At 39.3% G+C, this 27,820-nt stretch overlaps 1 protein-coding gene and 1 long non-coding RNA gene across 4 annotated transcripts in view; one reads left to right on the forward strand and one right to left on the reverse strand.

Moving 5' to 3' along the window:
* Positions 1-27,820, forward strand: part of LOC142104024 (uncharacterized) — a 275,970-nt gene that overhangs the window by 221,052 nt on the left and 27,098 nt on the right. The gene's annotated exons all lie outside the window — the stretch shown is intronic.
* The window catches only part of TEAD1 (TEA domain transcription factor 1), a 99,800-nt gene that overhangs the window by 31,331 nt on the left and 40,649 nt on the right, over positions 1-27,820 (reverse strand). For all 3 annotated transcript variants that reach the window (XM_075188458.1, XM_075188460.1, XM_075188459.1), the window contains exon 4: positions 2,545-2,609. In XM_075188458.1, the coding sequence (XP_075044559.1) occupies positions 2,545-2,609 (65 nt within the window). The remainder of the gene's footprint in view (positions 1-2,544; positions 2,610-27,820) is intronic.

Raw genomic sequence — 27,820 nt, forward strand, 5'->3', positions numbered from 1 at the left:
CAACAAGCAAAGATTGTATTCACATCCTCTTCCTCTCATCCCCCCCTCCAGTGTAATAGTACAATGTATATATTCAAAATGAGACAAACTGTTCAAATAAAAACACTGACATACATTAGCGATATGTGCAATGTTATGTCTAAATGTTCATTAGGAGAACAGGATGTTTGAAAACAAATAGTAATCATTTTTTTAAGTGTATGTATTCAAAAATCCACATGGAGCAAAGATTTGTGCAAGTAATTACATTTTTGGAGGATCTGAACTTGCCCAAGTAAATATGCATCAGCCAAATGAACGGCCAAGCTGTGCCTTCCACGTGAACTAAATCATTCGTGGAGGGGCCCTGAATGTCTTATGCTGACTTATCAGCAGATTTCTTGCAGACCCTGTAACAATTTAAGGGGCCATTGTTCCCCTGTAACTACTGAACAGCTCAGGAAACCAGGAGACTGAACACATTTACATGGGACGTATCATACCTCCAGCTACGGAGAGGAATCTGTCAGTCACACATCAACTTTCACCAGGTGAAAATATATAAAACATTTCACCTCAATGTGCCCTATATCCTATGTACAAGAGGAGGGGGCTGCACAGTGACAATATATAAATATTTGCTGCACAGAATTGACAGAATTAGACATTATAAAAGGCTACATGTTGCACGCAGCTTGAGATCATGTTTCACCCACTTTTGTATTTAATCACTTGAACAACTGAGTTCATTAAATCATTTATTTTAGAGTAGACGTTGAGCACAGGACATAAGGAACCTGTATACAGTAACCCAAATTAATTTTTGGGGGAAATTATTTAAAAACTTAAAGCTAAATGAGCCTATTTAATGAGCGGTTCCTGCTCTGTAAATTAAACAGACAAATTGACTTGTTTGAAATGTCCAACCTGATAATAGACGCCCACATAGCCACACCCCCTATGACATCACAGACTCAGAATAGTGTTTAGTTCTATTGTATGTACAAAGTTCATAACCAGCCTCGCTGCATTTTTACCACACTTTTCCCATCATTTATTAAAACATATATACATCACTAAGCCGATCATGTCTGCAATGTAAGGTGACCGTGAGAATCAGAGGGTTGACTCAGTAATCATGGTTGGAGGGGTATATGTGAAAGTTAGTGCAAGGTTAAACAGACAACTGAAAAAGCAGGATAAGAAATAGCGGCTGGACATTATTTGGACCGTTGGATTGTAGGCAAAACATTGGTCATTACGGTTCCCTGTGTGAAACTAACCACACATTACGGAGGTCACTGCTTACAGCTGAAACATGTTGTACCTGTATGATATAAAACAAAGTGGGGTGCCAGAATCTGTTTTTGGGGTTTCAATGGTGACCCCAGAAGGATGTCCCACCGATACTTGTGATAGTTCCAGCTAAGGGGGCAGTTGCAGGGGTCGGCCATTAGCGTGATCCATCACTGCCGCCATAATAAACATAAAACCCCCTACAAGACTGCTGGTATGGAAATATGAAGTGCTTTATTTGGTTAATGTGTGACTGACAGCAATGACCTAATCGGCACCATATCAGACACATGACTAGGTTTAGGCTTTGCACAGAGCACAGTAACATAATGCAGAAAGACAATTTTAATCTGGTTCTTCAGATGAATCAGTTAATAGCGTTTAACCACAAATTTCACAGCGAGTAAGCCTGGGCCTTCAATCATTTTACCAGCATTTTCGGGCTGTAGAGGCCAGAAATGCTACAAGTGCATAGACAAACCTAGCTGTATACAGGACATGGCCACGTAATTATACAAGGTAAATGGTTATTTACACAAGTGGCGCTCACTGACAATCTTTTACAGTGTGTTAGATACACACATATTTCCTCTTGTGGTATAGCATTGTACCTGCAGCCCTCACTGCCGCCCCACTGGCTTTCAGGTCCCCATGGAGACCACCTATACAGTGGGGGCAGAGCTTGTATGGTGTTCAGAGAAGGAGAACAAAAATGTGACTATAAAGGAAGCGTTCGATAGACTCTGCTAGTGTGTATCCAACAAACTATAAAGTCAAATACGGGGACTGTCTGGCAACAATGTTTTTGTTTTTTTTAATCAAACCTACTTCAATTATGTCCAGGGAGTTTTAGGATTTTAGGGTAATCTTTGAATTGAATATTTTAGAGGAAACAATGTAAAGCCTCCAACTTGTAGAATAATAATATATAAAGGGGTTAGAGACGGCTGTAGAAAGAAATGTATTACAGAATGTTGAAATAATGATCAAAATATTATTATAATAAATATGAAAAAAAAAAAGTGTTATTTAAAAAAAGTATTACATATACAACCTTATCTTGCCCCTGGTTGCCAGATGTAAGTGGAGGGAAAGACTGTATTTAGTGGATATTTTGTAGAGATGTTTATAACTGGATCTGACTATGCACCGTGTGAGCAAACCAATGGCAGCCCAGAATAATCACTGTGAATATTGTGCAGCTCCCCCCAGGCCCAATACAACTATCACCATATCCCAGACAGAGCAGAAACAATCTAATGCATTTACCTGCTTCCGGGTCCGTGTTTTCCCTGTCCGTAACTTGATGTATCTAGCTATCAATTCATTCCTACCTGAAATAAAGAAGAGGGAGGGTCAGTTTATTAAGATATTGACAGACTTTCCATATAACAAATATCTATACTCCGTTCTATATACAAGACCAGTACAAGGTATAGGCCAACACGTCAGATAAACCTCTTTTTAATCATCTGTTTGAATGGTGAGAAATTGGCTGTAAATAAGAAGCAATTTGGGTTTAGTTTTCCCTTTGAATCTTTGGGTGTTCTATTACGTCATTGTGCATCCAGGAACCTGCCATCTCTGTATACAGCTGGAATATAACAATCATACCTGTGTACCTGGAACGCTTAGCATTTGTAGACACCTTAGTCTGTAAATATGAAATCCACACAGAGGTGATTCCGCCTCTGTAGACACAATAAGCTCTGCTAGCCAGCAAAATATCCAGGGATTTCAGATGACCTAAACCTCCCATGGTACACTGTACAAACAACATTGATCTGTCTGTTCAGTCTGACTGCACAATGTAACCTGACACACATCTACCATTACATAAAACACCTCTACCAGAGACATTGTTCAAATCAATGCAGGAACATGTAGCTATTGGCTGAAAAGTCTTCTGCCAGCGGATGTCATTAACAAGTATATTTAGGGATGTGTATCTGGTTATGATTCAAAGATCATGTATGTAATACACAGATACCTAACAATACATTTATATATAATTTATATAGTGGCAGCAACACACAATACTTGGCATATATACCATAATGATAGAGACAGGATACCCCGTAATATAGCACATGCAGTGAAGCCAGGACTAAAGACTTTTCGCCTTTTCCAAACTCACTATCGAAAGTGCAATATGCAGCAGGTGAGATCAGGTGTCGCACACTGGCACTATACAAGAATGAACACAAACATATATACACTGTAGAGCTATATAAACACAAGGTCTATAGAAATTAGAATCCAGAATTAATATTTCAGCTTCAGCCCTGTATTTGATCCTCAGTTTTCTGCAATTTAAACACTTATTAGGAGCCAACAGACCCGCCCAACAGCCTCACAGTACAAAGATCGTCCATATGAGAGGACTGGAGGAAGCGATCAGTCTACAACTTGTGACTCCCATCTAACCAGCCACAAGACGAGCGGCACGCTTCTCAAATCCAAGGTTACCCCAGTAATATCCGCTTAGTAAGGAAAGCCTTTGTGTACACACAAAAATAAAAAGGTTTTGCAAATCAGCAATGAGTTGTATAACTGGAGGCAATAAGTCTTTATCTGGCCTATAATAAGAATCTTTAGCTGGTAGGCAGGTGCTCAGGTAGAGACAGGCTGCTGTGTACAAGGGGGGGCTGGGGGCATTCTGTGGAGACAAGCTTCCAGCAGGAGGTCACGTGAAACGGGCCAATAAACAGCATCTGGGGACTTTCAATTACAGGCCTTCACCCAGCATGCCTGCACTGTAATCTCTACCAGATGAGGCTCAGGCCTCACTATTTTCAATAATTCACACACTGTGTACACATAACATGACAATAAGGGCATTCATGCGGCCGTCTGATTCGCAGATCAAAGCTCCCAAATGGGCGGCTGTAGGCATTGCTTACTGCTGAATAATTCATTCTTTTCACAGGGCCTGGAAAAAAAAAACGCTCAGCGGGGACTTGGCTGCTCAGGACCCTTTCCTGTGCGGTATGGTAAACTCCAAATCTGCTGTCTGAAGCCATAAAGCAAGCGAAAAATGAAGAGATTACCAGCAGCAGCGGTCAATCAGTGTGTCCTAAACAGTAGCTCCTCTCTAATGATAAGTAACAAAACTGTCGGACCAGGAACATCAATCATAAAAGGAGAGTAATGCACTGTGTACGTAACTAAACCAGGATCTTTTTATGATATACTGAATATTATATGCAGTAATATGCTTTCTTAAAAGGCATCAGCACGGAGTAACAGTTTCAGTGTTAAAAGTTTGTTTATCCACCTGTTACACAACCAGGAAGACACAATGTCAGCACAGGAGGATTCTGGGTGACTTTTATCCAATTTCATTTTAGAGATGACACATGAAATACCTAAATTTCAATGTCCATGTTTTAGGTCTAATTATATTAAGGTTTTATGGCTGTCAATCAAGAGAAGAACAGCAGTATGAACTAGAGGTGACCTCCCCCTTGCAGCAGACGCATGCTGCTAACCAGCTGTGTACTCTGTATCACTCTGAATGCTTTCCTCTAAATCACAATCATCTCTGCAACTTCTAAAACCCAGTGATTGTTATTTAAAGCCTGCCTACAAAAGGCGATGCAGTGCAGCCTTTGTGGACCTATCCTGCAGCAGCTGACACTTTATTCAGTGACAAATCCAATTTAGCAGCTACAAGACACTTAAGGGGGATTCTGCTGGAAAATGGGGTCAATAGGAATAGGATACCTGCAGAGCAGAAGTGCAAATTACTCCATATAAATATTCACACTTCAATACTACCCATATCAACTTAAATAACCGCTATAATCGACTGTATTTTACAACCTTCTATTAATTCTGATTCTATTCTGACATCCAGCTATAAAAGATTATTTAGGTAACAGAAGATAAATATAACCTTTTATATTACACATGGAAAGCTTCCTACTTCACTGAGCAGATGTTTTGATTGACAATTTGTTTATATGTAGGAGAGAAATGTCAATGGTACAAGATATTCACCGTGGGATGATGTAGGTGTAGGATATAGATAGATATATATAAGGTTATACAATGGATGAACAATCTAAAACACAAACTGCACAAATCATAATAAACAAATTTACAATGTATCACATTTTCATTAAACATTAACCATTTTCTGATAAAAACACATTACAAAGAAAGCAAGGGAAATAGAAATAAATATTTGACATACAGGACCAGGGAACATGCAAAGCAACTACAGACTCATATCGTAGTAAAGAGTTAAGGAACAGTCTGACAAAACCTTTCCAAACTTTGGAAATATATACTATTAGTACTGTAGAAACGCAAATGGTAAACGATCACTGAATCATTTTATCCATAAGCATTCACAAGGGAGTGGGCAGTGGAGTCTATGAGGAGGGGGGGGGGGGGGATCCATCTCAGCGCAGTTATTGTTGACCTGTAAGATGCCACAGTGCTTCTCTGCACCGTACAGTAGGGAAAACACAAATACATAAAACAGACATACAGGGTAGATAAAATAAATGCAGATGTGAAAACAAGGGGTAGGGAGATGGCTTACATCCTAAGTGGAGCATAAAACAAGGATTCCTGTTAAATAAAAAATGCTGATCGAGTGTGTAGCTGAGAGCGTTACATTGAGGACATTTGGGGCAAGCGGAGAAGATTAGGAGAGCCTGAAAAACTATCTGAGAACAAGTAAGCTTAGTGCATGGGTGATAATGTTATACACTTATTATATATACAGCTGAGGACTTCCTCCTAGCTGTCTTTATCCAAAGAAGGAGTTGGGGAACTAGGTGGGTTGCATCTGTTAGGTTCCTCTTTGAAGTATAACTATTGGGGAGTAGGTCCCACCAGTGTGTGTGTGCTACATGTTTAGGGGATACCTGTGGGAATGTGAGCTGGGATAGGTATTCTATTATCTCTGGCTGTTACCTGGGAAGCATCTTGTAAACACAAACAAACAAAAAACACACATCAAACTGTGCAACAATATCCTGAATATTAACGTTCATCGCCAATAATGGAAGCATAAGCAGCGGACCAGTTAAACTCTGCCTGTATAAGCTGTACAGAACATACGTAAGTCTCAGACGCTGCATAAACTCTTTGATAAACCAAGTAGGGGACTAGACAATTTCCTAGAAATTATTTTTGTTGTCTCTCCGAGAGATATTTTGGAGCGCTTCCCATGTTTTCTGGTTGTGTGACTAAAGGCGTTATTACACCAATGCCAAAACCAAGCTGCGTGTGATGACAGGTTCCCATCGCCTACAGGTTAGAAGAGAACATCTCAAAAATGCGCCGATTCTACTTCCTCTCCATTTTTAGTTATACTCCCGAGTCCTCTATGTGAGAGCTGTTGTAATCAGAATTTGTATACATCTGCCAACACATACATGTCATATTTCTTCATAAATATCAGAACAGAAAGTGTTCTCACAGGATAAGGTGTGTGTGTGTGTGTGTGTGTGTGTGTGTGTGTGTGTGTGTGTGTGTGTGTGTGTGTGTGTGTGTGTGTGTGTGTGTGTGTGTACAAGACAACATATTAAAAAAAATGAAATACTTCCTGAATAGTGACATTTATGACCAATCTTTAAGTTGTGATTTGGCTACTTCAGTGGACACCTATCAATCCGACCGAGTCAGCCTCCACCTTACCATACAATTTCACAGGCAAAATAAAAAAGAAGAAACTACACTAAGCAATAAAAGCAAATAACTTGTAAATAACTACTTCAGGTGTGAAACTCTTAATCATCTACTTCAAATTTGGAAAAGTTATTCAGACTAAATGCTGTCACACAATATTTTGGACTTCAAGGATTCCCAGATAAACTTCTTAGTACAGGCATTTATTACTTTGTCATTAAAGGGGTTAAAAATGTATAAATAGGCCATTTCATCACATTATTATTCTGACTAACACTTGAGCATCACATCATTTTCTCGTTCATTGTATTATTTTACAGACATTTTATTTTACTGGGAGAAAAAACAAACAAACAGTCAAACATTCTCTTCTATTGCTCCTGAAGTCACATTACCAATAAAAGGTGGAACACAAATAACTGGATTAATAACATAATTGTTCTTACTTGTTTTTCAGCCATAGCACTAAAATAAAGCATTCTACGCTCAGGAATACACACAGCTTTGTTGGGCATTATGTCCGCGTGCTAAGTGTTTGTAACCTTGAGAACAATATGTTTCAGGGGATTCACAAGTTTCTTCCCCAATTCACTACAGTAGGTGACATTTCTTCTGAGATCTTTCAGTTTAAAAAAACAAGCACAGGCAGAATATAGAGCAACACTTCCTAATGCTCAGATTTACCCATCTTGCTGCACAATAAAAATACTATGTGAAAAGTTATTTATAAAATAAATAAAAATCTATCTCTGAAGAAAAAGAAGCAAAGACAACTCCCAACCCCCCACGACATAAAGACAGATAGAGGGAACAAAAACGGTTACCAGATACAAATATCTGGAAATAAGAGGACAGTAGCGGTATACTGAACACCCGCTCAGCCCTCACACAGGTGGGGAAGAAAGCAGCAGCACAACATGTAAACATACAATAGGCAGGATAAATGGATCGAAAGAAGAAATATTTCCTTCTGATGAAGAGGAAACCAGCCCCTTCCTGTTTGAAGTGTCACTGACATCGGAGGCAGCCATAGTCTGCCGTGATTAGCCACACCACCATCCCCAGCCAGAGCAGCGTTTTCCCAGGGCTGGCTGCGAACTCCGGCCATGCTGGGAGTTGGTCATCATCTATTTATATAGCGCCACTGATTCCGCAGCGCTGTACAGAGAACTCACTCACATCAGTCCCTGCCCCATTGGAGCTTACAGTCTAAACCCCCTAACATACACACACCAAAAGAGTCTAAGGGCAATTTAATAGCAGCCAATTTACCTACCAGTATGTTTGGCCAAGCACAAGGTGGACTATTTGGCACAATTGTGCAAAAGAAACAGGAGTTGCACCATTATCACGTCAGATTATAAGTTTGCTAGAATTACATTTTACAAACAGAAAATAACTCACATTCCCTGATACACGGACATCTATATCCGCACACACACACATAGAGGTGTATGCATTTGCTTAAAAATATTCTTCTAATTTATACATTTTCTGCATTGACAAAACCCCTATAGCCATCTCAAACAGATCAGAATTCCAGCCAGCTATATATTCCTGCTGGTTATCTACAGCTTGGGGCAGGATTGCAGAACTATAAAGACGAGTGTTTGCTACACTCCGAACGTGCAGATTCGGGGCGACTTGTGGTCCGTATACGGCAACGGGTACTTCTTACAGAACCCAGCGATACCTCCGTGCGTTTAACATTGCACAAAATACTGAATGAAAACAGAATGAGAGGAGGAAGACGTGTAATATTTTGATTATAACAGAGTTTTGTCGATTTGAATGCCCCCCACCTACCCCCTGCACTAATCACCATACAGTTTTCACACTCACAGCCCTCCTAATGACACAGTGCCAGATACTGAGTGAATGCACCAGCAGCTGCTCCTGAAAAAATTACTGGCACACAGGAGCATAGTGTTACGTGCCGATTCCTTTTTAACAAATAATAATAAGTTTGACTTTTCATTTACACATTCTGCCAATTGCTAACAAGTTCCCATCTCGCTCAAACACCGGATTGATTGGAAGAAATTGAAAATATTGATTTAACCCTCTGCCTGATCTGCGCCCTGCTAGTGTAGTCTTAGCACATTGCAATTGGCTGTCAGTAATTCCTCAGGGCCTCACTAATAACTATCTTACTTTGTCTCCTCATCTACTAAGATTATGCTGCCAGTTGTCAAAGTCAATTTTGAGTCATTGAAAACTGCTCTCCATCAGGAAACACGGCTAATATATGATTGCGCGGCAAGACGGGAGCTAATAGACAGGCCGATTTATGCCATAATGAATGGTGTTAATTGTCCCCCAGTGACGGTACAATAATTGACTGGAGACGATCGAGCGCATCAATTTCTCATTGACAAGGAGCAAAGGGAAGAGATGAAGGTCATTGATGAAGGGTCTTTAAACGACATATATCAAAATAAGAATAGATTGTGGCACCTGCATTGTTAGAAAAAGCTTTACTAATCTACTTTATTCCATTACTTATAATAGAGGCACATCAAGGCAATGTGCTTTAATGTCATTAAAAATACTGTTCGTATTAGTATGTTTAATCACAGTTAGTAATTGCATATCACAGAACAAGGCAATAAGTCACAGCGGTGGGAGAAAACCTAGGGGCCTATTTATCAAACCTAAATTCCCGTTTAAATCCCCAAATTAACTGCAAATTTCACATTTATTATCACAGCAGCAATCAGATATCATAGCTGCTGCTCTGCATCTCTCTTCGTTATACTAAGCACTCCCCATAACAGTGTATGGGGAGGTGCTCAGTAACGCTATTTACCAATGACCGAAACATAATTGGCACACATTAACATAATTTAAAACTTTCACTGAAGATAGCTGCACAGCCCATGTGTGGAGGGATCATGTGATCCCTCCCTGTCACGTGATTCCACTTTGTTTACTGCAGTATAGTAGATTTCTCTGTGCGCATGCGCACAGGGATTCAATCAAGCCGGAAAACATATCGCAAAAGGACCGCAAGAGAAGTAGTGTAAGTGATACACTTCACAGGAACAGCAGTTTTGATTTTTCAATAAATATGAGCTATCTTTCAATCCTCATATATGCGATGAGGATTAAAAATATTTTTCATATTATGCAGTGCTACTTAAATAGGCCCCATAGTAAGTTTCGGGGTAGAAAGAGTTCCCAGAATGTACAACAATAATGACCTGAAAGTCAAACTAGCAGATGTGACCAATACATTGTGTCATCTTCTCCCCAATGCAGCAGTAGTAAAAGGAGACTTTTACCATCTCTTTAACACATAAAATGTAAATAGATATTTTTATATCCATATTCACTGCATTGAATGGCTCCCCCCACTCCCAATTCCACGGTGTACAAGATGAGTGTATTACACTTCAAATACTACGAGTGTGCTTCCATCTGCCTGTAGTGAATGGCATCCACTCTCCTGACTGCGGTCATTATATCGCTGAACGTTTTACAAGAGGAAAAAGCAGTTTGTGATCGCCCGACACATTTTTACGTATTCCAGAATCCGCCACCACCCAAATTATAGAAATATTGAACATGCCGTGTACATGTCATACAGCCAATGGAAACAGAGTAACACTGACACAGTCACACAACACTGTACACTGCAACCAGCGCCGTATACACATCACACTTTCCTTAGGCGGGAAACGTTCACAATTATTTATCAGCCGCTTGTGAACGTGTCATTGTTAGTGACAGTACTGAAGTAATGCAGAAATAAAACATTATGTTTGTCACTAACACCAGCAATTTACTGAATGACACTAAGAACTTGCTGATCTATATGTTACATAGACTTTGTAATTGTCGGTTTATAAAATTACAAAATATAAAACAACAAAACAAACAAATAACTGGTATTCACTGACAATACTTAAAATTTTATGCATAGAACAAATTAGTAGACAAATCCCTGTGCAGGGTCACAATCCATAGCAGCAGTTTCAGCAATTACAGAGAATAAAGATCTCTAGTCATGTTTTATCATAGTATCTACAAGTATAGACCATCATCCCCTCAGACTGCTGGTCCTCTCTCGGTCTACAGCAAACCACATTAACGTGACTTTGTATATCCAAGTCCACAGAAATCTAAGTCCACATTGCCAGCACTGTAGTTTACCTGCACAGTGTAGGGGCTCAATTGTCTTACAGTAAAACACTAAACATGTTTTTAGGGGGGTACTTAATGACCCGAAATGTTAAAATAGTTTAAAATCAGTCACAGCGTGGTATCCTTTGCCCACTTTGATGTCAATTCAATCCTGTCAAGCTATAAAGCTGGGTAATATCATGCCTTTAGTACCCAAAGTAAGGATTATCTGAAAACATTTAAAAAAAAAATCTATTACTTGGGGGATATCAAAACCTGCTTAACACAACACTGGCATAACCTTGGGGCTTTCAAAACCCAGCATTGTTGTTTGATCCTTTAAGTAGCCACTAATATACAGCTATTTTGGTTATAGCTAAAATGTCTTAATGCAACATATTTGTTCTGAGAAATTCAATACGCTTTCACAGCACGATCCTAGGTCAGACTGGTAATACTGCATTTTCTGCCTTTAAATCAGCTTTATCTAAAAGGGACAATGAGCAATGTTGAGCTATTGAATATGGAAATGATAAACACAACAGTCACTATTTGGGGGGAGGGGGGGTGTAGGAGATGTAGGGGCATGTTAACAAGATGGAATGATCTTTGAATTTCATTGTCAAATAAGAATGTAAAACATTGCAAATAAAAGCAGTGAGTGTACGGTTTAAGCTTTGCAGAATGTTTTTTTTTTTGTTTTTTAAAAGCAAATTTTGTTTTACGCATATTTTGAACTAACCAAACAGCAGCTAGGTGGCATCAAGCTTCTGTGTCTTTTACACAGTGCTTAAATCACTGGAAAAACAACAAGTGAAGCCCTTTTGTAAATGTGGTTGCGGAATATATTTCCTGGTGAAAACACTGTTGTGAAGTGCGTGAAGCACCCGAGGTCAGTAACCGTGCTGGATAGAAACGTATTGATATAAACTTAGATGTCGTCTCCCAACTATGCTACATCGTGTCCAACATGAATCCAGGTTTCCTGAGCCGCTGTTTAACTGGCTCCATTTCACCTTTTTAGATATTAAATACATAGAATATATTATAAAGTGAACCATAATAAAATGTAGAGTTCAAATATGGGTAAACACTTATAACATTATGTACTGAATGTTTTACAGTGAACACAAACAGAAGTATTTAAATAATGTGCTTATACATAAAACATTAACAAGGACATATTAAGTGCATGGACCGCCATGTCCCCCCCACCCCTCCTTTACAATAACCAAGGCCCCCATTACACTCACATTTATCCACAGAAACTGGACTTATTGCTGACAGTTCCTGTAACAATGTATTTATGTATAATACAACAGAACCTGACAATTCCATTGGGAACCAAGGTATATATTTAGACACATACACGGTCCCCGCTTCAGCTCGGTCTATGAATAGGTCCCTGAGCAGTGTGTGCAATGGTGTAAAGTACCTATACATGGCGCACACAAACACTATGCTGCTGTATATTATAAACCGAGGGAAGCGTTATATTGAAGAGCTAGGTCTTTATAAAGTGGGGGAGGGAGAATAAAGGGAGGAGCGAGGCACAGACAGACCTATTTTGCAATGTATACAACATTTTGCATCACCTCTCATACATAACTGTTCAATAAAATGCTTGTTTCTCTTGGACAAATAACCAAATACTTAATTTCACCAGCGCCCCACTCACAGCAAGCTCATGATTACAGCCCCTCACTGGAAGTCTAAAGCAAGTTTGTTGTGGTCGAAATTTCACAATAAAAACAAGCAAAAAAAAAACCAAAAACTGGGCCAACAAAGCAAAGACTGTTCTCATAGGATAATGGCCATGAGGGTGGGTTCCAGCTAGCATCTCATGTTAGGAGTCACACATACTCAGTCCTCATTGTTTTCTAGGTTGTGGCCCCCTGCTTCCTCTGACTTCCAATAAATAGGGGCCAATACACCCACTTATCACAAGCTATAGGGAGGGGGGGGAGGGATCTTAAATTATTCAGCCGTTCTGCTGATGTTTACTGAGGGTTATAATAAAATATGGGTGCAATTAGCATGAATGAAAAATTACAAATGCAATCATTTAAATAGAGATTAGGATATAATGAATTTAAGAAGGAAATATGGGAGCTCGTTAGTCCCTTTAACGTGGTAGCAATTAATTCCAGCGGTGTGCATGAGAGTCCACCCAGAACTAAAGTGGCCCACTGAATCAAAGCCACCTAAATTGGCTCAGCCTCGATTCAGATTGACACGCGGGAGTTACAGGAAACAAAACCCACTAGTCCCATCGATCTATGCGGATCACGTATACAAATTCTGACAATATAAGCATTGTGTGCTAAATAAAGGTAAAAATCAAGACAATCCTAGAGAAAGTGGGACATGCGAGAAAGTCACAGGATCATTTCACTTTTCTAAAGGATATTTATATAACAATATGGTCAATAATACAATGTTTTAATAAGAAAAGTATGTTGAATACAGCGGTGGAATGCTTCTTCTTCTGCGATAAACACAGTGTCAGTGCAGTTCATTTCAAGTTGAGGAGTATAATGCGTTTGAACAAAACCTGGCGATGAGTGAAAATACCATCTTGTCGTGTATATGTAACCTCTTTTATATTGTGTTTCTAAAGTAAATTAAAAACATTTTTATTTTAATGAAAGCCGACCGTACAGTATCACCCGTGTCGCTGACTTTGTCAAGGTAAACAGTTCTGTTGCTGTGCTATCCAGGCCCGGATTTGTGGAAAGGCCACACGGGCAACGGGCCTAGAAGGGCTTGTGTATTTAAGCCCTATTTACTGGTACATAGCAGGCGTGTGTCAGAGCCAAGGTGCCATGACACGAGCGCTGACGTACTGTATACAACGCTGCGGGCGGGATTTCTGTAGCTTGTCAGCAACAGTGGGACAAGCACGCTGCTCACACTGACTGCGGGGGGGGGGGGGGGGGGGCAGAAGCAATTCATAAAACAATGGCTATGAGCTAAATGCTGCGTTGGCTAACCCCAAATAGTAATACTTTAGTAATGCTTGTAGAAATGTGCAGTCATATTCATTGGTATATCCACTGTACATAACGGGTCCATTCCCAAACAGACAGGACAAGATCCATGTCCGGCGCTTGCTGATTTTTTTGTTTGCGATAAACCGCATGAAACCAAAGTAGCCGTGACATTAACAAGGTTGGAGACGACTTAAACAGGATAACTTCTAACATTGAGCGCAGTGAACTCTCCCCGCCACTTATATCCTAAAACAGAAGAGCGACAACTTGTCAGCAACAGGTTCTACAGGTTGTGAGAAATACACAGATTTTCCACAATCATTTTTGCTTTTCACAGACAGTAAAGGGGCTTTACCTGGACAGGGCGTTTCAGCTTATTAAATGTGTCACAGAAAAGGTTCTGTGCCCGAATATAGACGCAGAGGATCCAGACAGAGCCGTCTCTGCATCCCACCTGGGTTCAAGCGTCAGTCAGTTAATAAGGAGGCGGCTGCAGAAAAACAGGTTCAGGCTCATACGGTTCCAAAGAATTAGTGAAAATAAAGTGAACATAAAGAAAAGATAAATCCTAAAGCCTGTGCGGGCGTGAAAACAAACACACATTACATAAGAATGACAGTCCAGAGACTCACCTAATATAAATATATTGTATAATCTTTACCAGGACATGGGAAGACTAGAAGGGACAGTAACGACATCAGTGCCATTAAAATGTTACACAGAATAGGTGAATCCTGGGGGGCTGGATATCCCCGTCCATAACTGGTGACAATCTACATAGAATAAATAGGATTTCCTAAAAAAAAACCTCAACTTTTACACTAAATTTGTTAGAATGTCTAACACAAGCTCTAAAAACTACACACAAAACAAATGCACACTGCAAAGGCCTCTACCATCTTCCTTCCAATATATAATTACAGGGACAAGAAGACAAAATCTTGTTTGACAGCTGTGTTATTTACGGTGTATGTTAGCAAGGGGGTAGGACCTAGGTTCCCTGGGGCCATCCAAATTCCTGAGAATACACACTGAATGCTGGCTGTTACTCAGAAGGGACGGAGCCTCCCTGCAAAATTAAGTTATTAAAGAGACGTTTGACACCTAAAATGCAGGCGATGCATTCCAAGTTACTGTAAGCGTCATCATGAGAAACAGACGTGCAAACCTGACAACATGGCGGGTGAATGCCAATCAATTCCTGGGCAGCAGCTTGAAAACAAAACATGACTTTACAAATAAAACATTTCCAAGGTGCCACTGAGCAAACAACCTGGAACACAGACCTCACCGCTGAGATCCCTCCGACAAGTACATGCTAAAATATGAACTTACAGGCATGAACACCGAAGCACAGAGGCCACTCTACACTCAAAATGTAAGATTTAGTGTCACACGTGAAAACATGTCTATAGCTGTTCAGAATGAGGAGGATTTTCTCTGGGGGTGGTGCGATCTAAGAGTCACACATGAGCACTAAAATATGAATGTGATCAATCTGGAGACAGCGGGACTGTGCCGTGTTGTATATGAGGGTGAATAAAAGTCTAGCAAAACATTAACCCAATTCATTTTATGACGTTTTAAGTTTAAGATGTGAGGGAATAAAATTAGATCATTTGGAAAATCTATTAAGAAACAGTGTCAAAGTATCAAGGAAGATAAAATTGTCTATGAAGATGTGTTTGCTGAATATCATTAAAAGTTTCATCTACTTTGAGGAGTAGTCCCCTCTGATTAATGCACTCAGACACCCGTGCAAGGAGTAAGTCATGTGATCGAAAATATGACAGCAATACGTTCAAAGCAAAGCTCATTATCACTAATATTTGACAGTATTTTACACGTTAGGTTCTCTGATGAAATGAAGGACAGCATTGTGTCAGGCATCTGTTCATATACGGCTAATTCTCCGTGCAGATAGTAAATACTGTATCTCTCCTGGAAAGGACAGGAGCAGCAGCTGCTACAGAGGATTCGGACACAAGCATTTAGTTGAGCAAAGAGATTGAATCCTTATAACAATAGCGCGAGTCAGTGGCCCAGAGAAAGAGCTTCTGCAATCCATGTATGAGTGGAGAGCGCCGAAGACATTTCATGTCTGAAAGAGAGCGATAGAAATCTGCTTTTATATTTATTGCTGCTAGCACAGTAGAGAACATGTTGTGAGTCTTTTTGTGACATGTAGGGTGTATTTTATTGACATTTAAGAACATAAATCATGCAACTATGAACAAATGAAAGCTTTGTTTGTGGCTAATAATTACAATGCGTGGGTAAGAAACAAGTGCAGCGCAAACCTCGCTAAACAAGGGCTTATTGTGACCATTAGAAGCACTACAATCAGAAGCTAGCCTGGGTTTTGTCATGCAATGCACTCACTTAGCAGCCAGCACAATGGACCACTGAGAATTTCTACATTGTGACATTTTCAAAAGACTTATTTTTTGTGAGTACCCTTTACTGAAAATACATCAGATTAAGGCAAAACCGCCACTTGAAAACACATTTGTCCTAGTGTGGTTTTTTTGCCCATAATACACAGACAAATCATTTCTGCACCCTAAGACTTGCTCCATATTTGCCATCTGGGATGGGCTGAGAATCTATATTATTATTATTTTCTTGTTCTACTATCTAGTGTATTAGAGCTTGTCCAAAAACATCTGGTCTAAATAGATGTTTTTTAGGCTTCTAGAACGCCAGCAGTCCACACAGAAATCACTTCTCCCTACACTTCTAAGGGATTTAAACAGGACCAATAAAAATGGTGCCAAGTTTATTAAACATTGCAGGAGGCCGAGGACCGGAAGAGGAGCAGGAAATTCATCCTTCTGCACCAGCTGAAGATGCACCTCCATGGCTGAAACTCTGTACGATGGTGGATGAGGGGGGGGGCAGGGGGTACATGTAACAGAATTGAGAGAGACTGAAGAAATAAAGGCCAGGGCGTACTGGTCCTTTAAAAAGAAAAACATTGTAATTTGATTTTTTTCCAAAGTCTTGGATGCTGCAAAAAAAACACCTCTTAAATGCATCAGTGTTTAAAAAATCAAATATAGATAACTAGCATTTTGGTTGCAGCTACAGAATCTCTAATACAAAGAATAAAATTCACTCTGAAAATGCAACAAATATTTTTCATTACTGAAATAACGCAACTAACATGACTGACTAGTATATGCCTTCTTCATAGGTCTATGTGTAGGACATATATAGAACCCCCCACAGAACAGGGTTTGTAGGGCAGCCACCTATAATACATGTCCTATGAGTGAAACATCTTACACCCGTTTGTAGACTCTTCATAGTGACTGGACTGCAGTGTGCCGTGTTTTAATGTCATTTCATATTAATAGCCTAATCAAAAAACTTCAAAAGCCACTCAGACATATTTACCAAACATTATCTACATGTAATGCCTTCAAATTTGATCGTTTAATTTAATTTCACTCCAGATAATTTTTCTCCTAATCCGATAATGCGGTTAGCATCTGACGGTTCCTGTGGCTTAGAGCAGCCACACTGCCATCTTCTCTACATAACATGTACAACAAGCAGACAGTAAGAGACAGTCACCATGTGCGACCAGCAACCCTGGGGTAAGGTGTGCACCATACAGACAGAGGGGACTGCTCATTAAATCGCTTCCACAAACGTCTGACGGCCAATGTGAAGGAAACATACACACACAGCGGAGGCTGCCATTTTCTGGGCTGGACCAATATTCATGGAAATGCCGCTTATTAATCCACCGGCAGCGTCACCAATACATTAAGCCCTTCGTCAGCTATCATTAATTCAGGGATGAGGGTCCCCAGGATCTCTGAGAATTTGAAGGCAGAGCGTTTTCATTCTAGCAATGGTGTTTTACATGCACAGGTGATATATCCCAGGAACAGTATTCTGCAGCAGTAATGAAAGTGGTAATGATGGATTTCAACCAAGTAAAAATAAAACTGTTTAGCGGCGAGCCATAACCATGGTATTTTGTATGCAAAATGATGGCATATTGTAGCCAGTATGATGTCAGAGAATGGATGATACAAGGAGACAGAACTTTGCAGGGTGGAGCAATACGATGGCTTCATATGCAAGTGGTCTGATCAGGAGCAGCACAGATGACAGTTACAATAAATCGCACCTATACACATGTATCTGGTGTGAGAGACGACTGAAATGTGTTTTGACGTTGCCAGATGACCTGAAGGAAAGTGTGGTTTACAGAGAGAAGAGCGGGACTAACAGAATACAAACTCCTAATAACATAACCCGAGTGTTTGACAGGAAAAAGTCGAAATAATATTTTTCTAGTCAGAAGAGACATCCAAAAAGAGACCCTACCTGGGGCAGTGCTGAACGTGTAATAGGCAGCCACACGTATGTGACACAAGGAGGTATCTCAGGGAGATTAAATAGAATTCATAAGGACATTAAATTATTAAATAAAACGTATACAAAACTTCAGGAGAATACATTTACTGAGATTAGGAGGTACTTTTAGTACATTTACACATTTTAGGGTGTACTCTGCAAACATTCACCATCACACAAGATCTGTTTAAAATAATATGTTTTTAAAAAGAAATTGAGAAACCCTGATTTAGAATATAGGAACACAGTTTGGAACGTGAGCGCTTCCTACAGTAAGGACGCATTGTGCAGGAATTTGTAGCAGAATACCATTAATAGAGGGAACCAGTCACATTTGCCATTTTGCCATTAACTGGGTTAGATTAGGTGCAAAAATTACCCGGAAATCTGACTTCTTTGAATCAATTCACTTCATGATTTCAAACCAAGTACCAATTAGTATTTAACCACATTGGCGTCTCCGGTTCACACTGGAAGGTCCTCCCCCCCCCTCCCTTAATAAAATTAACTTCAGAGCCCAGTTACCCAGAACGAGGCCGACCAGCAAGAGCCCTTCAGGTAAACAAAGTGGCAAGCTGAACTACACACACAAAGTAGACAATGTTTTTAGACGATGAGGCAGTTGCTATAGAGACAGATGCTAATTAACTGCATTCAGCTCAGAGATGAAGTAGCCGGAGGGCAGACAGAACACTATCTCAAATCAAGCAACTCCCAACATTTCATACAATCTCCAAACATCTCTCATATCTGGAATACCTGAGTATTAGCTTAGCTTGCAAAGTGCCTAAGGAAAGACAACAATGTATTTTATTAATTTTGATCCTGCAACATACTTTAATAGCATCAGCGAGACGACAGCAAGCATTGTCCGTGTCCAGGAAATAAAATGAAATCATTTGTACATGACTTCCAGTGGAATGAGTCTGTTCCAAACAAGATTACAAAGCGTCTGAGTTTTGATCCCTCACAATTCTTTGATAGATTTTCTGCATTTTCTTTTTTTGTTTTCCCTTCAGCTAAATATCAGTTTTTCTTGGTAAATCACAAACAAATGAACAGGAAGAAACAACGTGACCGGGCGCTCCTCTGTCCCCACAAGAATTACATGAGAATACAGCTCAGGTACATCTGTGCACAGGAGACTAATATAGAAGACGTTGTGTATTAACGTCACCTTATTTCCAGGTTAGCGCTGCGTTTGGTGGGCTACAATCTGGCTTGGGGGTTATTTTATTTGCCTTTCTTGCTCGCTTGGCTGTGGTGCATTCCTAAGCACATTAACATAATATACAAATATATTAATTAGTTAACTATTATTGGAAACTCTTCCCTCCACTAGAAGAGGAAACAGACTTCCAAATAATGGAGCAAAAGTGCTCCATTGGAAGAGAAATGCAATATAAATAATAACATTATTATTAATTAGTATTATGTAGCCTGGAGGAAACTCACATAGATGAGAACACAGCACATAAATGCTATTCTTGGGGAAGCTACCCCATCTACAATGTGGTATTGCAATAACACAACATCAGAGAACCCAGTGGCAGGACATCTTTAAATATTTTAACCCCTAATTGTGTTACAGAGAAAAACAAAGCAGATCATTTGTGTTGTGTTCTGCGCAGTACTGAACGGTCATACGCCATGGAGGGAGCCCAGTGGCCAGATAAGAACAGTGTATAAATACATTGAAGAGCTACCAGGCCAGCAACAAGATGCCTAGCTTCCTACTACCAGATGTGTCACAATTTAACACGTTTATATTTATAATGTACATACATACATACATACATACAGTTTATTGGGTAGAGGTCATGTGGTAGTAGCCTCTACTCTGAGGCGGACACGGAGTAGCGGAAAGGACAAGACACATTCACATATAAATGGCCCCTCCAGCCCTATTCATCGAAACGTATACATCAGTTCTGATTTCTAAGGAGACTTATACCCAAGGAGTTTTCAATGTAGCAAAAAGAGTTCAAATAGGAATCATCTGCACTGCTGAGACTGACACAGCCAGTGGGAAATATCCATCTGATTATAAACACTGTACGACATGGTGGATGGGGTCATTTCTGAAACCTGTACTACAGAACAAAGGGAGGTTTCGTTCATAAGACCCTGAAGTTCTCTTTGCCCTTTAATCTTCTAATAACTGGCAGAAAAAGGTCAGTTCAGATCTACGTGATTACTATGGGCAACGTCTGTTTCCACCTAGTTTGTTGTACAAAAGTTTTTCAGAAAGTTTCCCAATTGTGTATTTCAGAAGTTCTAGAGAAACCCTTAGCCCAGCCCGGCTGGGTGCAGCAAGACGTTGGCTGTGTGAGTGTGTGTTTTCCTTGTGCAGCTCTTGGAGTGCACTCCGGGTGCCAAGTAAATAAATAATGAAGACAAGCCCACACCTTTAGTAACTTGATCCGAAGTTGCAAAATACTAAAAGCCGCTTTAATCTCAGCAGGGCCGGAGGGCTCCGCAAGGTGCTCCAGCACCCTCCGGCAGTGTAGGTAAAACGGATTTCTCAGATCATGTCAGATTAGCTGAGTCCACACCTCTCACAAGGAAGGGAAAACAATTCTCCCCATCTGTCTCATCAGTTACACAATGCTTAACCCTAAACCTCCTACAGTGTCACTTACTGAGGATTTCAGCAGATCTTCCCAGTGTAAAATAAGAAGAGCCAGCACTGTGCACAGTCTGTACGCTGGCCCAGTCCTTAATGGAGAATTACATAGTACCAGTTCTGGATGAATTTTCAGTTTTTGTTTTTATCATACAAACATTAGGAATAATCAACGCTGAATTATTTTATGCAATGACTAAGTGTAGACTAGGTCTGTATAGTGTAATAGAATTGTATTATGATCATGTCCAGTGGTCAGGTCATGTTGGGGGTGTAGTGTCCTATGTCTGTATAGGGTGTAATAGAATTGTATTATGATCATGTCCAGTGGTCAGGTCATGTTGGAAGTGTAGTGTCCTATGTCTGTATAGGGTGTAATAGAATTGTATTATGATCATGTCCAGCGGTCAGGTCATATTGGGGTGTAGAGATATAGATATATCTAGAACTGCTGATTATACTATCTATGTTGACGCTACTGGCAGAGACACTGTAGCAGTGGTGGTCTGACTTGCAGTCTGTAATTTAGGGAAGTATTTCACAGGGATACCAGGCACATGTCATAAGTGAGAAACACAAACTGAAATTATATTACATTCCCTGCAGCTTCCACTTCATGTCTCCTCGTTCTTTCTTCACATCAGAAACGTCCAACTGGAGCCCCGTTTTCATAAAGCACGATACTATATATCCACATTTGTCTATGTGTCTCACCAATAAAACAAACTAGGAGATTTATCTCAAGCTAAAACAAGAGAGTGGTCTACTCAGGTGATGGAGAAATACAGATTTCAAGCAGAATGTAGTATACAAGTTTATATTTTGCCTGGACAATCAGTTACAGCATTCTAGTAGTTTCTTACTAAACAAAAACAAGGTTACGCCCAAGTCAGAGACAGTTTAGATAAATGATCACAAAAGTAAGGATGAAATTTCATTGTAACCCAGCAAACAGAAAAGCAGAGAAAGTGTCCGGGCAGAATATAATGAAAATCTTCTTTGCAGACCCTGTTTCTTTGGTTTATCAGAAGGTTTTTAGCGTGGACAGTATTACATAAAACTGAACATATTGTATTTATCTTCCCACCGAGGTTGGTCTATGGGAAAATCCTAAACAGCCTCATTTACTTCCTGTTATGGGGTGAGATCAGACATTACCACCATGTCCCTCTGTATGATGTGAATACAGATCTCTGGGTCAGACAGGACCCCACTACATCTACAGTATAGCTATATTCTCAATTACACCATCATTATCTTTTATGCTACATTTCAGACATGAAGACTAATTTGAAAGTAATCTGTCTCCTTACCACAAATGTAAATCTGAAGGAACACTAAGTTATCAGACATTTATGCCAACTTTAATTCTTAGCCCTTTACTTTGCCAGAAACAATTGTTTAGCTTGAGAAAAAAATATTGGGAGGATATTTTAGACCTCCTTTGTTGTTAAAAGGTTTACTAAGGGCACAAACAGAACCTACAATCTCTTATTGAGATGGGTTCTAATTTCTGGCCTCTTCTCTGGCTTGGTCCAATCACTGCCCATTTTACAAGACACTAACTAGTAATTTGGGTGGAAGCAGTGGTGTATTATATTCCAGAAAAGCTGCAGATGTGTTGGATTACTGCTGTCGGACATGAGTGCCACAGACCCAATGATAGTACAAAGACACACAAGCTTACAGAAAGCTGTATGAACAGACAACTTCTTTACCATTAGATTACTGTTAACTACATACTGCTCAGCCCAACAATAAAAATACACTATCTGTACCAAGGGGAGACCCCCACCACATTGAATCCACACCCTGTACCTGGCATTTTTAAAATAAAATAACAAAACAATTTTAAAATATCTTCGTCATTTCAGCATTTTATTTGTAAACTCTCAAGTGAACGGAGAAGCAATTTAGCAGCGCATTAAGATCATCAGTCCTATTTACTATTAGGCCGCGCTAACAAAAAGATTTTCTGTTGTTGCATCATTATAAAATCTGTTGTCGCCACAATTTAGTAAGCTGTTCAGGCGATGTTGGGTGCTTGTCCATTCACACAGCCCCGACTTGTGCTACCAGTTACACAAAAAGGTTAAAACACATGTTGGGGAAAAAAACAAAAAAAAAAATAATGACCAGTTCTTTTCAAAGCCAAATCACTTCTCTGTGGGGCTAAGAGTCCAATTTGCTGCACAGTTATCTGTGCTCCGGTTTGTACAGATAATATGACTGGGCAGTGTCTGGAAAGAGAGAACTGCTCACATTTTCAACGGAATTTAAATTGTAGTTCTTATATCAGAGACATTTGCAAATTTCACTCTGTAGGAACAAGATAAGTGATTATGGAACTACAGTCCTAGGATCACAGTATCTGCATCAATTCTATTAATTTCAGAAAAACAAAGAAGACCAAACAAAGGGACAAAGGACTTATGGACTAATATACAAATGTATTATCAACATAATTAGTTTCCCATAAGAGTGGTGCTGAGGGTGGGAACAGCACTATAGAAATAGATCTTACTCACCTGTAAGTATTTAAGTATCACATTCCTCACACGGTTCAACAATTAATCACAGTTGTGACATTACAGTGTCAACTACAACTTGTCATTAAGCTACAATGAAGACACAGTACTAATTTCTTACCAGAGTAACTATGGTAAAAGTGAACGGCGATCCAGAATCAATCACCTGTGGTAGAACTAGACAAGGACCCACCATTAATAAATCACCTATATCAATGATCGAACTGAACAGTGTAAAATGCAGCAGAGAGAATTATCAATACAATCTGTAGATCAATGGTTTTTCAGCTAGACTGAAAGATGTGGTTTGTATAAGGGATCTTATTAACTGTAAGTGTTGGTTATACACAGAAATACTAGCATACGTTCCTTATTTAGTCTGACATAAAGAGGAAGAGACCAAGTAAGCAAATATACCAACATATAAAAAAGCAATAAAATGCCTTGATGCAAAACACAATACAGTAAAGTAGCTTATTCCAACAACTTTTCACGGTAGTAACCACAAGAAAAATGTGCGTGCAAAAATAAAGTTCACATAAACACGTTTTTGTGTGTACATTGTCTGTAACAGACCAAACAAGGGACCCAACATAATAATTTTCACCCTTGTGAGAAATTTTTATTTTGCAAACGTGCAAATCTGCTCCCACAAACATAACTGTGCAGTAATAGCATTGTGATATCTGCTGCCCAATGACTCTGAGCAATACAATTTACCTGTTAAAACATCAAAGAACGGAATGTAACCCAACAGGAACTTTCCGTTGAGCACTGAACCCACCCCGAGGCTACAATAACGTGAGTGACATTTATCGCCCACTTTTGAAGGTTTTTAAATGTGTCCTGGCTTTGCTGAAAACTGGGTAGAAAAAAAATTGTAATGTAAGCGGCTGACAAGTGTGATCTCTAAATCTCAATCTCTTATTCAACAAAATATTTTGGATATGAAGAGACCTGAAAGTCATTGCAGCCTTAACGCAAAAGGGCTATTTGACAAAACACAGACAAGTGGATACAGTGCAGTAACTTTTCGCATCCAATCAGCAAATAGACTTGATCATTGCAGGGTAGACACCTGAAAGCAACCCTAACCCTAACTTAATTGGTTGCTATGGGTCACTGAATTATGCAGCTTCGTACCATAGTGTTTGGTCCCTGAATGTACATACACCAGGTAAAGCAAAGATGTCCTCACATTACAAAAAGTTGTGTCTCCATGGCCTGAAACCCAGGAGACGTTTAAATGAATATAGTGCTTAGTTTATTCCTGGCTCAGAGGCAGCTGCCTGCGTTATCACACGGATAAGAGAGAGTTACTCTGGACCTACGGGGATCCTAAACGAGACACCCCTTTAAATAAGGGTTCATTGCTAAAATAAATTAAAATTCTTTTTTATTATTGCCTTCGTAATACAGTATTTTACAGGTGGTAGAGCAAACACTATGGTTATAGCACAGACTCTACAAAATATATTTTGCAAACACATCCAAATGAGTTAATTGAAAAACACAACTGGAAGCAAGTTTCTGCCAGATGGAATTAATGGCTAAATGTCCAAATTAATATACGTAATAAAATGGGGTGGTGCGAAATTTCCTTATAACTGGACCTTCAGCCTTAACCATGCGGAAATTTCTGTGGTTACCCCACCTCCTTTATTTTCCCACTCACTCCACTACCCATCTTTACTATTGGTCGTCAACTATGCTATCATACATTGTTATGCCTTATATTATGCAAGGTTTATAAGGGAAATCTGCACAGCACTGATTGTGTACTTTTACCTGTATACTTGTAATATTTTGTTGACCATGTAAATATAGAATTATAAAAACTACCCATATTCAGGCGTTGATTCTATCCAATTTTGGGACCATTACCTTTTTTGTTTTTTTAACAAGGGATTCAAGCCAAACATATTTCTGCAGATCTGTATAGACGTTAGTAAATTAATAAATAGTTCTTCTTTTACAGAGTTGCCCCCTTTTTTATGGACTATGAGGTTCTGGATGGAAAAATTTTATAGGGCGACCCCGTCTGCTCCCATAAAAATACATCTATCTACATGTATAGATGTAGGGCATGAAGGTCACACCCATAACAATGAAGACATGTAGAATAAGAACCATGTATCACAAATGATTGGAGGGTTATCACCAGTGCAGGGAATGGGCAAAGAACAAGCTGGAATTCTCTTTCCAAAGTAACTATGAAAGTCAGTATTCTCCTTAATGGAAGCATTTGGATTTCTCCAGCGGACAGCGTGTGCTCATCTCTGGTTACCTCTAATCCTCTTCACCTTTATATTTAGTATTATTGCATCCCGCCTGTATTTGGCCAGCTCTGATAAACATGTCTATGAATTATTATTTTAATAGAAATCTCAGCTTACAATCGTTGCACCCTACACAGTTCCCCCCTCCCTGGATCAGGTGTCAGTCATACAACTTGTAGATGTTGCTGAGAGACACAGAAGACCATAGGAAATCTGCGTACAATAATTACAACAACACATGAACGAGCACGCAATGCGATACCTGACATCTGGTATTTGCTTACTGAAAATTAAATTTTTAATGCTCAATATCCTGTAATATTTCAGTGTAATAAATGGTTTTCACGCAGCGCACAAACTATTTGGAGAATTCAGCTTTTCCAGAACACTGTATGAGAAGCGAAGTATACATCGGCTGGACGAGAGTATAGTGTGATGTATCCACAGGTTTCTATGGTTAATGTTGTTTTACTGCAAACAGTTTCTGAACTGTCAAATCTGGGAGAGAGATTTATAACCCTAAGAGACAAAAATGGCTGATATCACTTTCCTACTGGAAGGCCACTCAGGCAAAGCAACAATTAAGGTGAAAAGAGGGTGTTTCAAATGTCTCAGACAACGACCGGGTAAATACAGTGTTGTCACAGTTATATTTTGGAATGTGTGTTTTGACAAGTGTGTTTTGACAAAAAAGAAAGGATTAACCCTCCGCACTAGAGAAAAATACCAAGTCTATATCCATGTGTTCACTAGTAGTAATAATTTGATCTCGTTACATCCTATTAAGTAATTGGGGTAATAGCTGAATGCTGTATAGATTCTGATGGGGGTTCTCTCTCAGAAGTATTTAATATACATTAGCAAAACAGAAAAGAAAATGAGATAATAGAGAGAAACACTCGCTACAGAGTCACACCCCATCTCTATTAAGTAGGAGATCTCTGTCACTAGTGACTACAGAGGATAGAGGCCAACTCACAGATTCATAGCAATACTCAATCTAAGAAGAAAATAACACACAAACACATTTTATTAGTATGATTTAAAACAAAAGTATTTTATTTTTAATATATTATTAAAATAATTATATTTAATTATATTAATTTTAAAAAAATATATTAAAAATAAAAAAAACTCACTTTTGTTTTAAATCATTCTAATAAAATGTATATTTTGTGTTTGTGTTATTTTCTTCTTAGATTGAGTATTGCTATGGATCTGTGAGTTGGCCTCTATCCTCTTGTTACTACTGACAGAGATCTCCTGCTTAATAGAGATGAGGTGTGACTCTGTAGCGAGTGTTTCTCGCTTTTTCTTTTCCGTTTTGTTTTGACAAAGACCCTGTTGTTGTATTCGATATATCTGCCAGTCTGTGAGAACCCAATAAACAGACTCCATTGATTTTTATTTTAAAGTGCAACTCTATTCAGAACAGGCAGAACAAATATTAGTTTCATGTGCCAAACAAACATATCTAAGGAGGTTCAAAAAGCCGAAAGGGGTTTCTGTGAATATTTACCGAAATTACAGTACAAAAAAAAACATTGTTCATTTGCAAAAAGTGAAATCACAGCCAATTGAACCTCCCTCTAAGAGTAATTTGCATGTAGCTTGCCTGTATAGTGACAACAGGTAGAGGTAAAAAGACATATAATACCTAATCCTTGTTCAAGATTACCTTTCACTGACACAACTGCACATTAAAACAGACATAACCAGATCTTTAGCTGTATGAATTCTCAATGTACTTGAACTAGGTGACAGCCTGTAGGACGTCTGCCAGCTTCCAGCACATTGGCTCAGACTGATCACGTGACACGAGTGTTCCAGGAGCTCACACCAACAATTAAAACAATTTCTAAGCAGGAAGCACCAGAGAAAGGCGCAGTGTTAGTACCTTGTAAAACATTTTACTCAGGCAGCACTACCAATGTTAACATTTGGTTTCTCAAAACGCATGGTGGGCACTCTAAG

This window comes from Mixophyes fleayi, chromosome 10, assembly GCF_038048845.1.
Source record: "Mixophyes fleayi isolate aMixFle1 chromosome 10, aMixFle1.hap1, whole genome shotgun sequence".
NCBI classification, from domain to species: domain Eukaryota; kingdom Metazoa; phylum Chordata; class Amphibia; order Anura; family Limnodynastidae; genus Mixophyes; species Mixophyes fleayi.